Source organism: Marmota monax, unplaced genomic scaffold, assembly GCF_021218885.2.
Source record: "Marmota monax isolate L192 unplaced genomic scaffold, Marmota_monax_Labrador192_F-V1.1 WCK01_AAM20220418_F8-fsc00040, whole genome shotgun sequence".
Taxonomy (NCBI): domain Eukaryota; kingdom Metazoa; phylum Chordata; class Mammalia; order Rodentia; family Sciuridae; genus Marmota; species Marmota monax.
Window position 1 is genome coordinate 13,114,611 of NW_026692782.1, and position 12,760 is coordinate 13,127,370.

At 42.0% G+C, this 12,760-nt stretch overlaps 1 protein-coding gene across 1 annotated transcript in view; it reads left to right on the forward strand.

The window, feature by feature from the left end:
* The first annotated feature begins 796 nt into the window (after positions 1–796).
* The window catches only part of Adam28 (ADAM metallopeptidase domain 28), an 80,633-nt gene continuing 68,669 nt past the window's right edge, over positions 797–12,760 (forward strand). The window contains exon 1 of the mRNA XM_058580429.1: positions 797–924. Within this exon, the coding sequence (XP_058436412.1) occupies positions 797–924 (128 nt within the window). The remainder of the gene's footprint in view (positions 925–12,760) is intronic.

Here is a 12,760-nt window from a genome sequence, read left to right on the forward strand (position 1 = left end):
ATTAAAATTTTTTAAAAAATAATAATAATAAAATAAAAAAAATTAAAAAAAAGAAACATTGAAAAAAGTTAAAGAACAACAACAAATAAAAATTGAAAATGAAAGAAAAAGAAGAAAAAAAAAGAAAAAGAAAAGAAAAAATAATGATAATAATAATAATAATAAATGCAGTCCTAGAGTTCTATTAACTCTATTAACACTAAAGAGAGAGAGAAAGAAAAATAGGAAGAATAAAAGAAAAGGGGAAAAAATTGAAAAAAAAAATAAATGTAGTCTTAAGAGTTTGATTATCTTCTCTTCCAGTAGGTGGAGCTGTGCCCTTCAGGCCAAGCTTCTGCCCTCAAGATGCAGGAAAAAATCCCTATGAGGCGGCTCCTCCTCCCCAGCTGGGCGGCTCACCAATCCTGGTCACCCAGGGCCGTTCTTGGTCTCCAGCACCCCCAGCTTCTCCTGCCTGCCAGGCCCCACTCAGTGGTGCAATTCTCCACAGAACTAGTTACAGGCCAGGCCTGCAGCCCCCTGGGTGCCCTATTTTCTTGAGCGACTGGGCACTCTGTTTGCCATTCACCCAGACCCCAGGTTGTGGAGCGCGGGGGCTGGGGGCCATCAGCTTATTATGCCTGGTTCCCTCTAGTAGCCACACCCCCGGGAGCTGACGAAAAAGGCCTCCCCTGTCAGCTCTGGTGGGAGGGGGAGATGGAGGTCATGTGCCCCTCCTGATTCCCTGGGCTCCGATAATCACGCTCACGGACAGCTGGGGAGAGATTTTTGAGATTTCCCAGCTGTATGGGGAGGGATGGCTGAGGGTCACACACCTGTGGTCGCCGATTTCGCTGTGGAGCGATCCATCCACCGAACTCTGATGACGTTGGTTCTCTGCCATGGTGGACACCGGTCTCCTTGCCGGGGTGTCCGATGGGAAGGGTGGGTCTGGTCTGTCTCTCCTAAGTCCCTACCTCGGCTCTCAGTCCACTGGCCCATGGAGGCTCAGTTGGCACCACCTCAAAAGATCTTCCAAAGCTCCAAAATTTTGTTTCTCTACTCCGCTCGAGGGTCTCTGTAGCGTTGAGTTGCGGCGGGTCGGCAGAGGGTCGCAAATCAACCAGCCAGTAACTCCGCGCTGGGTGGCCTGGATTCACCCTCACCCGAGCACACTGTGGCCTCTGAGAAGCTCAAACTGCTCGCTAATGTTCCACCTCAGCCCAACATTGCTGGACGTTCCTGAGCAGACAGCATCCAGTCGTTCTGAAGTCTCTCTTTGCCAGCGTAGCTGAGGAGGTCACGGGATTGCTCCTTCCGCACCTGCCGCCATGTTCTTTCCTTCACGTTGCAGCTGTTACTGGGGGACTGTGTCCTCCAGTGTCCGTTGGCCACGTCCTCCAGTGCTGTAGCAGACCCCAGCAGCTCAGCATCAGTTTCTTTTCCTTTCCTGGTTTTTGTGAATTCGGAGAATGAAAAACACAGAGCAGAATGTGTAAGTGCTAAGAGTAGGACTTACTGATGAAACAGGAACAGAAAACTCTCACAGCAGAAGAAAAGACCGCACATTGACTTTCTCCCCCCGAAAATCCCTGGTCTAAGGTTTATATAGCACTTGGGTCACTGCTATTGGTCCAAATTTATGCTAATTAGGGTTTGGAAAAGTACTAATTCTATTGGTCCAAACTTAAGCCAATCAGGACTTAGAAAAGTAATAGGGCTATTGGTTACCCCTGAATCCTATTCAGGTTTGCCTTATTTCCCAGACTTTGGGAAGCAGGAGTTTGAAATCCTTGAATTGCGCATGCTCAGTAGAGCTGTGGTGTGAGCTGCTGCAGAGGGCATCCTCTCAAAGTGCAGGGTGACAGGTCACTTCTGCCCTGGCCTGCCTCTCTCAGGCCCACGCCACCACCACAGGCTCCAAGGCAGCCTGCGCTTGAAGCCATGCTTCAGCCCACCCAGGTCAAAGCTGCTCTGGCATCGCTCCCCTACTGCTTCTCTGCAGGCACCTGTGGGCTTGCTGCAAGGCTTTTGGGTGGGTACCACTGCTCTGGAAAGCAGTAAGGAGATTTCTTATAAAATAAAAAACAGAAATACTGTATGATTTGACCAACGAACTTCAGAGTATATAGCCAAAGGAAGTGAAATCAATACTTAAAAGAGATCTGTGTCCTTATGTCCACTGTAGCATTATTTTCAGTGGTCAGTATGGAAGCAGTTTAATGTCTATCAACAACAATAAAGGTGTAGCCAGTCCCAGTGGCGCAGGTCTCTAACCCCAGAGGCTGGGGAGGTGGAAGCCAGAAGATTGCAAGTTCAAACCAGTGCCAGCAACTTAGTGAGGCCCTGTCTCTAAAACATAATAAAGGGCTGAGGATGTGGCTCAGTGGTTAAACATCCCTGGGTTTAATCCCTGATACCAAACAAACAACAACATGAATGTACATAGGAAATACACAAACATATGGTGATATCATGAGGCACCCACAAAATATCTGAGACTCCTCATGTTCATTTTCTTTCATAGGTAAAATCCCAGGCTAAAGAGATGTCCCTTGGTACTGAGTTGTTCTGCCTTAGGGGAGGGGTGATAGAGGTAAAATGAAACTGTTCTTTTAACCTTCCTCAATGCTTCCATTTTCATATATTTGCTTCAATGAGGTGCTTGTACCTCTCCACTGGACACCTGCACTCCCACAAAGGTACTGTGACAAAATCAATATTTCTATTAGAGATGGCCGAAAACTCTACTTATATTTCTTTGGTCACATTTTGTAAACATATATCATTACATTCCTATTGCTTTAGTATTCAATTGATTTTTAGTGAATAAAGCATGTTAAGGAATTTAATAATTGAGAAAATCGTATTTATATTTTCCCATTTCTGATGTTACTCATTCTTTTGTTTAGATACCACTAGAAAATGAAAATGCAAGGCACAGACTGAATGAATTTATTGGAAATAGGTAGAAAATATTATAATTTCAAAAAGGAATTATACAAACATATGAATAAAGTAGAATACTTGATATATAAAACTCTAATAACTTATAATTTGGTAATAAGATAAAGAGTAACAAAGTGGGGATAAGATTTGAATACATATTTAACTAAGGAAGGTCTTGCATGCCTGAAATGAACATAAATAGATACTTGACATCATGAGTCATCAACAAAATATCAAGCCAAAACTATTAGAATCTACATGTCCTCCAGTATGGACATAATCAGAAAGTAGAGCTAAATTTGATGATATCAAGTACAGGAGATACTGTGGAAAAATACAACATTCACAAATACTGGTGAAAATGTAAAGTAGCAGCGACACTTGAGAATACTTTGGCAATATCTAATTAAGTTACACTTTTGAGAACAACCATGAAATTTAGCAATTTATTGTTATTTACTCCACCTAAATAAAAATATATGTTCATATATTATCTTGTACACACATGTTCTTAGCAGCTTTATTAATAATAGCTTTAAACTAGAAATTCAAATATTAACATATGAATGAATAAATCATAGTGCATTTACATGTTGGGATTCTACTTAAAGATAAAAAGCAAGACACAGACTTGTCTCCCCACACAGACGTTGATGAATATCAAAAAACATTTTACTAAGTGAAAGAAACCAGATGTATAAGAATAACTACTGTGTGAATCCACTGATATATTCTATATCAAGTAAAGTTCATCTACTACACAAAGCACAGAACTGGTGATCTGGTGGAGAGAGAGGAATTGCCTAGACAGGGACATGAGGCTTCTTGGTGTAACAAACCCAGTGTACAACTCCACTGTGGTCATGGTGGTTAATTGGGTGTATATGTTTTTTCCAAACTCATCAAGCTGTGTAACTAAAATAACTGCATTTTATTCTATGTATATTATATCTCATAGCCTTCTTTTACAGAATGAACAATCATTTGTTCTCTAAAGGACCATCTAAGCTTAGTCATTCTGGGGAAGGTAGTAGTTTTGATAGGGAACAGTCAGACATGAATGGTGGGAATTTGAGTTAAAGGAATAATTCTATAAACTGGCCGTACTGTGTTGACCCCCAAATGCTTTCTTTTTCAAGAAGCAATATATCTGCAGCCCTGCCTGGCCTAAGTGGACAGGGTATGACATATTTCTCAGCAAAGTACTTCTTATCCGCAGGAGAAATGCAGGCCCCAAATAATGTCAATAAGAGGAACTCAAGTTTCCCTTCAGGGGGAGACTTTGTGACCTTTTTCACACACCAGATCCCCAAACTCAGGGAGATAAGGATAATTTCTTCTAACCATAAAATCTGTAAGAATTTACAGTTAAGAATCCAATTAGAACTGATCAGTATGGGCCAAAGTGACTAGAGTTGTCATGGCAGTGGGGACTTGAAAGTCAGATGTCACCCTGATGTCAGTCAAAAGTCAAGAGGTGGACCTGGGCAGAACTCTCCAGAGAGTCTCTGGGATTCCCAATAAAACTGGAGTGCAGGAGAAGCATGCTGTCCCTCTCCTCTCTGAGAGACCCTCATTCTCCCTTGAGGGTGTGCCCTTTCCCTCTTCCTATCCCTGCAATAAACTTTCGCCTCTTACTCTGAGTGACATGTCTGAAATCCTTCTGACTTGATCACAACAATCGGGGGTTTGAAGGGAACCTCTTTAGCTGCTTCCGTTTCCTGGAAGGCCCCAGCTCTGTAACATTTTAATAACTTTTTCTATTTACTCTTTGAAAATCAGCATTTTTATTTTCTGTATCTTCTGGAGTCAGTTTAAGTATAGGATATATTTTTGAAATATTTTCTATTTCATTAATATTTTCACGGAGAACAAAATTATCTTCTACATATCTTCATTTCTCTCTCTTTCTGTGGTCATCTAATCTTTTTTTTTTAACATATGCAATATGCATTCTTTATTTGTACACATACATCATGTTTTATTTTTATTTACCTATTCATCAAAATTATTTCCATACCTTGACTATTGTGAACAATACTTCAATGAATGACATTGAACATGGTAATATAAACACATCTTCAAGATTCTTATTTCACATCCTTTGTATATATACCCATAAGTGGAAATGATGGATCATATGGTAATTCTAGTTTTCACTTTTCAAAGAATTGTCATATTATTTTCCATCAATTCTCATTCCCACAAAATGGTACAAAGTTTCTCTTTTCTCTCCATCCTCATTAACATTATTTTTGTTGTTTTGATTTTATTTTTTTTTTAAATTTTTTATTGTTGGTTGTTCAAAACATTACAAATTTCTTGACATATCATATTCCACACTTTGATTCAAGTGGGTTATGAATTCCCACCTTCACCCCATACACAGATTGCAGAATCACATCAGTTACACATCCATTGATTTACATATTGCCATACTAGTGTCTGTTGTGCTCCGCTGCCTTTCCCATCCTCCACCATCCCCCCTCCCCACCTCTCCCCTCCCCTCCCCTCCTCTCTCTCTACCCCCTCCACTGTATAACCCTGAGGGTCTCCTTCCATTTCCAAGCAATTTCCCTTCTCTCTCCCTTTCCCTCCCACCTCTCATCCCTGCTAAATGTTAATCTTCTTCTCATGCTCTTCCTCCCTACTCTGTTCTTAGTTACTCTCCTTATATCAAAGAAGACATTTGGCATTTGTTTTTTAGGGATTGGCTAGCTTCACTTAGCATAATCTGCTCTAATGCCATCCATTTCCCTGCAAATTCTATGATTTTGTCATTTTTTAATGCAGAGTAATACTCCATTGTGTATAAATGCCACACTTTTTATCCATTCGTCTAATGAAGGGCATCTAGGTTGGTTCCACAGTCTTGCTATTGTGAATTGTGCTGCTATGAACATCGATGTAGCAGTGTCCCTGTAGCATGCTCTTTTTAGGTCTTTAGGGAATAGACCGAGAAGGGGAATAGCTGGGTCAAATGGTGGCTCCATTCCCAGCTTTCCAAGAAATCTCCATACTGCTTTCCAAATTGGCCTCACCAATTTGCAGTCCCACCAGCAATGTACAAGTGTACCCTTTTCCCCACATCCTCGCCAGCACTTGTTGTTGTTTGACTTCATAATGGCTGCCAATCTTACTGGAGTGAGATGGTATCTTAGGGTGGTTTTGATTTGCATTTCTCTGACAGCTAGAGATGGTGAGCATTTTTTCATGTACTTGTTGATTGACTGTATGTCCTCCTCTGAGAAGTGTCTGTTCAGGTCCTTGGCCCATTTGTTGATTGGGTTGTTTGTTCTCTTATTGTCTAATTTTTTGAGTTCTTTGTATACTCTGGATATTAGGGCTCTATCTGAAGTGTGAGGAGTAAAGATTTGTTCCCAGGGTGTAGGCTCCCTATTTACCTCTCTTATTGTTTCTTTTGCTGAGAAAAAACTTTTTAGTTTGAGTAAGTCCCATTTGTTGATTCTAGTTATTAACTTTTGTGCTATGGGTGTCCTATTGAGGAATTTGGAGCCCGACCCCACCGAATGTAGATCATAGCCAACTTTTTCTTCTATCAGACGGCGTGTCTCTGATTTGACATCAAGCTCCTTGATCCATTTTGAATTAACTTTTGTGCATGGCGAGAGAAAGGGATTCAGTTTCATTTTGTTGCATATGGATTTCCAGTTTTCCCAGCACCATTTGTTGAAGATGCTATCCTTCCTCCATTGCATGCTTTTAGCCCCTTTATCAAATATAAGATAGTTGTAGTTTTGTGGATTGGTTTCTGTGTCCTCTATTCTGTACCATTGGTCCACCCGCCTGTTTTGGTACCAGTACCATGCTGTTTTTGTTACTATTGCTCTGTAGTATAGTTTGAAGTCTGGTATCGCTATACCACCTGATTCACACTTCCTGCTTAGCATTGTTTTTGCTATTCTGGGTCTTTTATTTTTCCATATGAATTTCATGATTGCTTTCTCTATTTCTACAAGAAATGCTGTTGGGATTTTGATTGGCATTGCATTAAACCTATAGAGAACTTTTGGTAATATCGCCATTTTGATGATGTTAGTTCTGCCTATCCATGAACAGGGTATATTTTTCCATCTTCTAAGATCTTCTTCTATTTCTCTCTTTAGGGTTCTGTAGTTTTCACTGTATAAGTCTTTCACCTCTTTTGTTAGGTTGATTCCCAAGTATTTTATTTTTTTTGAAGATATTGTGAATGGAGTGGTTGTCCTCATTTCCATTTCAGAGGATTTGTCGCTGATATACAGGAATGCCTTTGATTTATGTGTGTTGATTTTATATCCTGCCACTTTGCTGAATTCATTTATTAGCTCTAATAGTTTCTTTGTAGAGCCTTTTGGGTCTGCTAAGTATAGAATCATATCATCTGCAAATAGTGATAATTTAAGTTCTTCTTTTCCTATTTTTATGCCTTTAATTTCTTTCGTCTGTCTAATTGCTCTGGCCAGTGTTTCGAGAACTATGTTGAACAGAAGTGGAGAGAGACGGCATCCCTGTCTTGTTCCAGATTTTAGAGGGAATGCCTTCAGTTTTTCTCCATTCAGAATGATGCTAGCCTGAGGCTTAGCATAGATTGCTTTTACAATATTGAGGTATGTTCCTGTTATCCCTAGTTTTTCTAGAGTTTTGAACATAAAAGGATGCTGTACTTTGTCGAATGCTTTTTCCGCATCTATCGAAATGATCATATGGTTCTTATTTTTAAGTCTATTGATGTGGTGAATAACATTTATTGAGTTCCGTATATTGAACCAGCCTTGCATCCCAGGGATGAATCCTACTTGATCATGGTGCACAGTTTTTTTGATATGTTTTTGTATCCGATTCGCCAGAATTTTATTGAGGATTTTTGCATCTAGGTTCATTAGAGGTGTTGGTTTGTAGTTTTCTTTCTTTGAAGTGTCTTTGTCTGGTTTAGGTATCAGGGTGATGTTGGCCTCATAGAATGAATTTGGAAGTTCTCCCTCTTTTTCTATTTCCTGAAGTAGCTTGAAAAGTATTGGTATTAGTTCTTCTTTAAAGGTTTTGTAAAACTCTGCTTTATACCCATCCAGTCCTGGGCTTTTCTTAGTTGGTAGTCTTTTTATGGTTTCTTCTATTTCCTCAATAGATATTGGTCTGTTTAGGTTGTCTATATCCTCCTGACTCAATCTGGGCAGATCATATGACTTAAGAAATTTATCTATGCCTTCACTATCTTCTAGTTTATTGGAGTATAAGGATTCAAAATAGTTTTTGATTATCTTCTGTATTTCTGAAGTGTCTGTTGTGATATTGCCTTTTTCATCCCGTATGCTAGTAATTTGAGTTCTCTCTCTTCTTCTCTTCGCTAGCATGGCTAAGGGTCTGTCGACTTTGTTTATTTTTTCAAAGAACCAACTTTTAGTTTTGTCAATTTTTTCAATTGTTTCTTTTGTTTCGATTTCATTAATTTCAGCTCTGATTTTAATTATTTCTTGCCTTCTACTTCTTTTGTTGTTGTTTTGCTCTTCTTTTTCAAGGATTTTGAGATGAAGTGTGAGATCATTTATTTGTTGTTTTTTTCTTTTTTTAAGGAATGAACTCCAAGCAATGAATTTTCCTCTTAGAACTGCTTTCAATGTGTCCCATAGATTCCGATATGTTGTGTCTGTGTTTTCATTTATCTCTAAGAATTTTTTAATTTCCTCCTTGATGTCTTCTATAACCCATTGATCATTCAGTAACCTATTGTTCATTCTCCAAGTGATGTATGCTTTTTCCTTCCTTCTTTTATCGTTGATTTTCAGTTTCATTCCATTATGATCAGATAAGATGCATGGTATTATCTCTACTCCTTTATATTGTCGAAGAGTTGCCCTGTGACATAATATATGATCTATTTTTGAGAAGGATCCATGTGCTGCTGAGAAAAAAAGTGTAACTGCTTGATGTTGGGTGGTATATTCTATATATGTCAATTAAGTCTAGGTTATTAATTGTGTTACTGAGTTCTATAGTTTCCTTATTCAACTTTTGTTTGGAAGATCTGTCCAGTGGTGAGAGAGGTGTGTTGAAGTCTCCCATGATTATTGTATGGTGGTCTATTAGACTCTTGAACTTGAGAAGAGTTTGTTTGATGAACCTAGCTGCACCATTGTTTGGGGCATAAATATTTATGATTGTTATGTCTTGTTGTTGTGTGGTTCCCTTAAGCAGTATGTAGTGTCCCTCTTTATCCCTTTGATTAACTTTGGCTTGAAATCTATTTTATTTGATATGAGTATGGACACTCCTGCTTGTTTCCGAAGTCCATATAAGTGATATGATTTTTCCCAACCTTTCACCTTCAGCCTATGTATGTCTTTTCCTATCAAATGCGTCTCCTATAGGCAGCATATTGTTGGGTCTTGTTTTGTGATCCATTCTACTAGCCTGTGTCTCTTGATTGGTGAGTTTAAGCCATTAATATTTAGGGTTATTATTGAGATATGAGTTGTTCTTCCAGCCATTTTTGTTTATTTCTGTTACTAAACATGGTTTGTTTTCCTCTTTGATTATTTTCCCTCCCTTTACTGTCCTACCTCCCACTGTTGGTTTTCATTGTTATTTTCCATTTCCTCTTCCTGTAATGTTTTGGCGAGGATGTTTTGAAGAGATGGTTTTCTAGCTGCGAATTCTTTAAACTTTTGTTTATCGTGGAAGGTTTTAATTTCATCTTCCATCCTGAAGCTTAATTTCGCTGGATACACAATTCTTGGTTGGAATCCATTTTCTTTCAGTGTTTGAAATATGTTATTCCAGGATCTTCTAGCTTTCAGAGTCTGTGTTAAAAGATCAGCTATTATCCTGATTGGCTTACCCCTAAATGTAATCTGCTTCCTTTCTCTTGTAGCTTTTAAAATTCTCTCCTTATTCTGTATGTTGGGCATCTTCATTATAATGTGTCTAGGTGTGGATCTCTTATGATTTTGCACATTCGGCGTCCTGTAGGCTTCTAGGATTTGGGATTCTGTCTCATTCTTCAAGTCTGGGAAGTTTTCTCTTATTATTTCATTGAATAGACTGCTCATTCCTTTGGTTTGGAGCTCTGTACCTTCCTGTATCCCAATGACTCTTAAGTTTGGTCTCTTAATGTTATCCCATATTTCTTGGATGTTCTGCTCATGGTTTCTTAACAGTCTTGCTGAGCTGTCTATGTTCTTTTCCAGTTGAAATACTTTGTCTTCATTGTCTGATGTTCTATCTTCTAAGTGTTCTACTCTGCTGGTAGTATTCTCCATTGAGTTTTTAAGTTGGTTTATTGCTTCCTGCATTTCTAGGATTTCTGTTTGTTTGTTTTTTATAACCTCTATCTCCCTGTATAGTTGATCCTTTGCTTCCTGGATTTGTTTGCGTAATTCATTGTCGAAGTGATCTTTCATTGTCTGATTTTGCTGTCTAATGTCTTCCTTGATACTCCCGATCATCTGAAGCATGTATATCCTGAATTCTTTATCTGGCATTCCATCTGCTGCAGCTGTTACCTCTTCTAAAGTTGCGTTGACCTGCATTGCTTGTGGTCCTTTCTTTCCTTGTCTTTTCCTACTGCTTGCGTTTCTTTCCTGCAGGCGCGCGTGGCGGATCTGCTCTCTCCTTATTCCAATTGGGGTGTCGTGACTACCACGCCGGCAGGCCACCGGGCCTGATCCGCCAGTCAGTTGCAGGTTTGCCTACACTGCAGGCGCGGGCGTCGGCTCTACTCTGCCCCTACTCCAAATGGGGTGACGTGTCTGTCGTACCGGCAGGCCACTGGGCCTGTCCCGCTGGTCGGTCGCAGATTTGCCCACCTTTCGGGCACGGGTGGTGTCTCTGCTCTGCCCCTACTCCAATTGGGGTGTCGTGACTACCCCGCCGGCAGGTCGCTGGGCCTGTTCCTGGCACGGGCGGCGACTCTGCTACCACGCTGGCAGGCTCCTGGGCCTGATCCGCCAGTCTGTCGCAGGTCTGCCTACCTTGCAGGCGTGGGCGGCGGTTTCGCTCCGTCCCCACTCCAATTGGGGTCACGTGACCACCACACCGGCAGGGCCTGATCCGGGTGTGGGCGAAGGATCTGCTCTGCCCCTACTCCAGTTGGGATGACGTGTGTACCACGCTGGCAGGCCGCTGGGCCTGACCAGCCAGTCTGTCACAGGTCTGCTTACCTTGCAAGTGCGGGCGGCGGCTCTGCCCTGCCCTTCCTACCACGCCCGTGTACCCCTGGGTCGCGGGTCTGCCCACCCTGCGGGCACGGGTGGCGGCTCCGCTCCGCCCCCCTCTCCAATTGGGGTCACGCGGTCACTACGCCGGCGAGCCGCTGGGCCTGCTCAGGGCGCTGGCAGCAGCCCGGCTCCTCCCCTCTGGCTCGACGACAAATCGAGAGAGACTCGGGTGTCTGTGCCTCACCCCCCCTACCAGGAGACCAACTGTTTCTGTCGCCGCTGGTATTGATGAAGTTCTCTCCTCCGCCGCTTTCTGATGACATCAGATCTCTGCCATGTTGGTATCCTATGCGAATGGCAGCATTTCGTTCCCCTTGCCGGGCAACCAAAGCAACGGGTGCGTCCTGACCGGCCCTCAGCAGGACCCGGACCGAGAAGCAGTTTCCGCGGGCTCCTAGCCCTGGGCCAGGGCAGTTCCAGGAGCCGGAACTCGGCCGCTCAGGGCTCGGTGTATGCTCTGATAAGAGCAGACTCCAAGAAGCAGCCTCCGCAGGCTCCCCAGCCCTGGGCCAGGGCAGTTCCGGGAGCTGGAACTCGGCCGCCCTGCGCTCGGTGCTCGGTCCGATAAGAGCAGGCACTAAGAAGCACCCAGGCACTGAGCCCGAGCAATCTGTCTGCAAGCCACAGGCGACTGGCAGCCTGAAATTACCTGTTCTATGGCTGAATGAGCTGTGGTCAGTCGAAAACAGGGATGGTGACGTCAGCTTTTCAACATGGTGGCCGCTGGCCTCCTCTGTGGTCTGACCGGTGTGGAGAACCGAGATGGACCGCTTCCTTCCCCCGTCTCGAACCCAGAATTCAGCCCTGAGTACGGTGCTTGCACAGCTGGCAGAAACTGCAGCGCTGTATCCCTGCATCGCTATCTCCTCGTTTCCCAGCGCGTGCTGCAGACTCTAGCCACGGGGCGATTTGCTGAATAAGCAGTGTTACCCTCCGTGCGACAAACCTCTCGCGTTTGAGTCCCCGTAGCCAATCCTCGTGCGATGGAAATCCTTCCTCCAGGTTCCGGAGCACCCCACTATTGCTGGAAATTCCTAACAAGATAGCCTTTAGCCGTCCTGACTTGTCATACTCCCACACAGTGAAGCAGCACATGGGGGCAATGCACTCCCCTCGCCGCCATCTTGCCCGCTCCTCATCTAATCTTTTAAAATCTTATTTTAAAATCTTATTTTAAGTGCATTCTGCCCTTTTTCTTGACTAGATATAGATGGTTATTTAATTTATTATAGAATCACATTTTTAAATTGTTTTATTAGTGTTACCTTCTGTTTCCCAGCATATCTTTGCTTTTATCTATCAGGTTAATTTTTCATTTCCCTTAACAGATTTTGTTTTTCCTTTAGTATTTCTGGGTTGTATGCTCCATTCATTTACTTATTTTTCTTTAGTAAAGCTACAAATTTTTCTATATGCTATACTTTGACTGAAGCCCAGAGGTTCTCAAATATAAACATAAAATAAAGTAGGGATTACTAAGTATAGTAAGACAGTGTTTCCTCCTCAACTGGTTCTAAAGTCAATTCCTAAGAAATTCCATGGCATTACCTAGGGCGATTTCAGAAGGTCTTTAGCATAATTAAAGAAGGAGATAGCTTTTCATGCTGGACACTTCA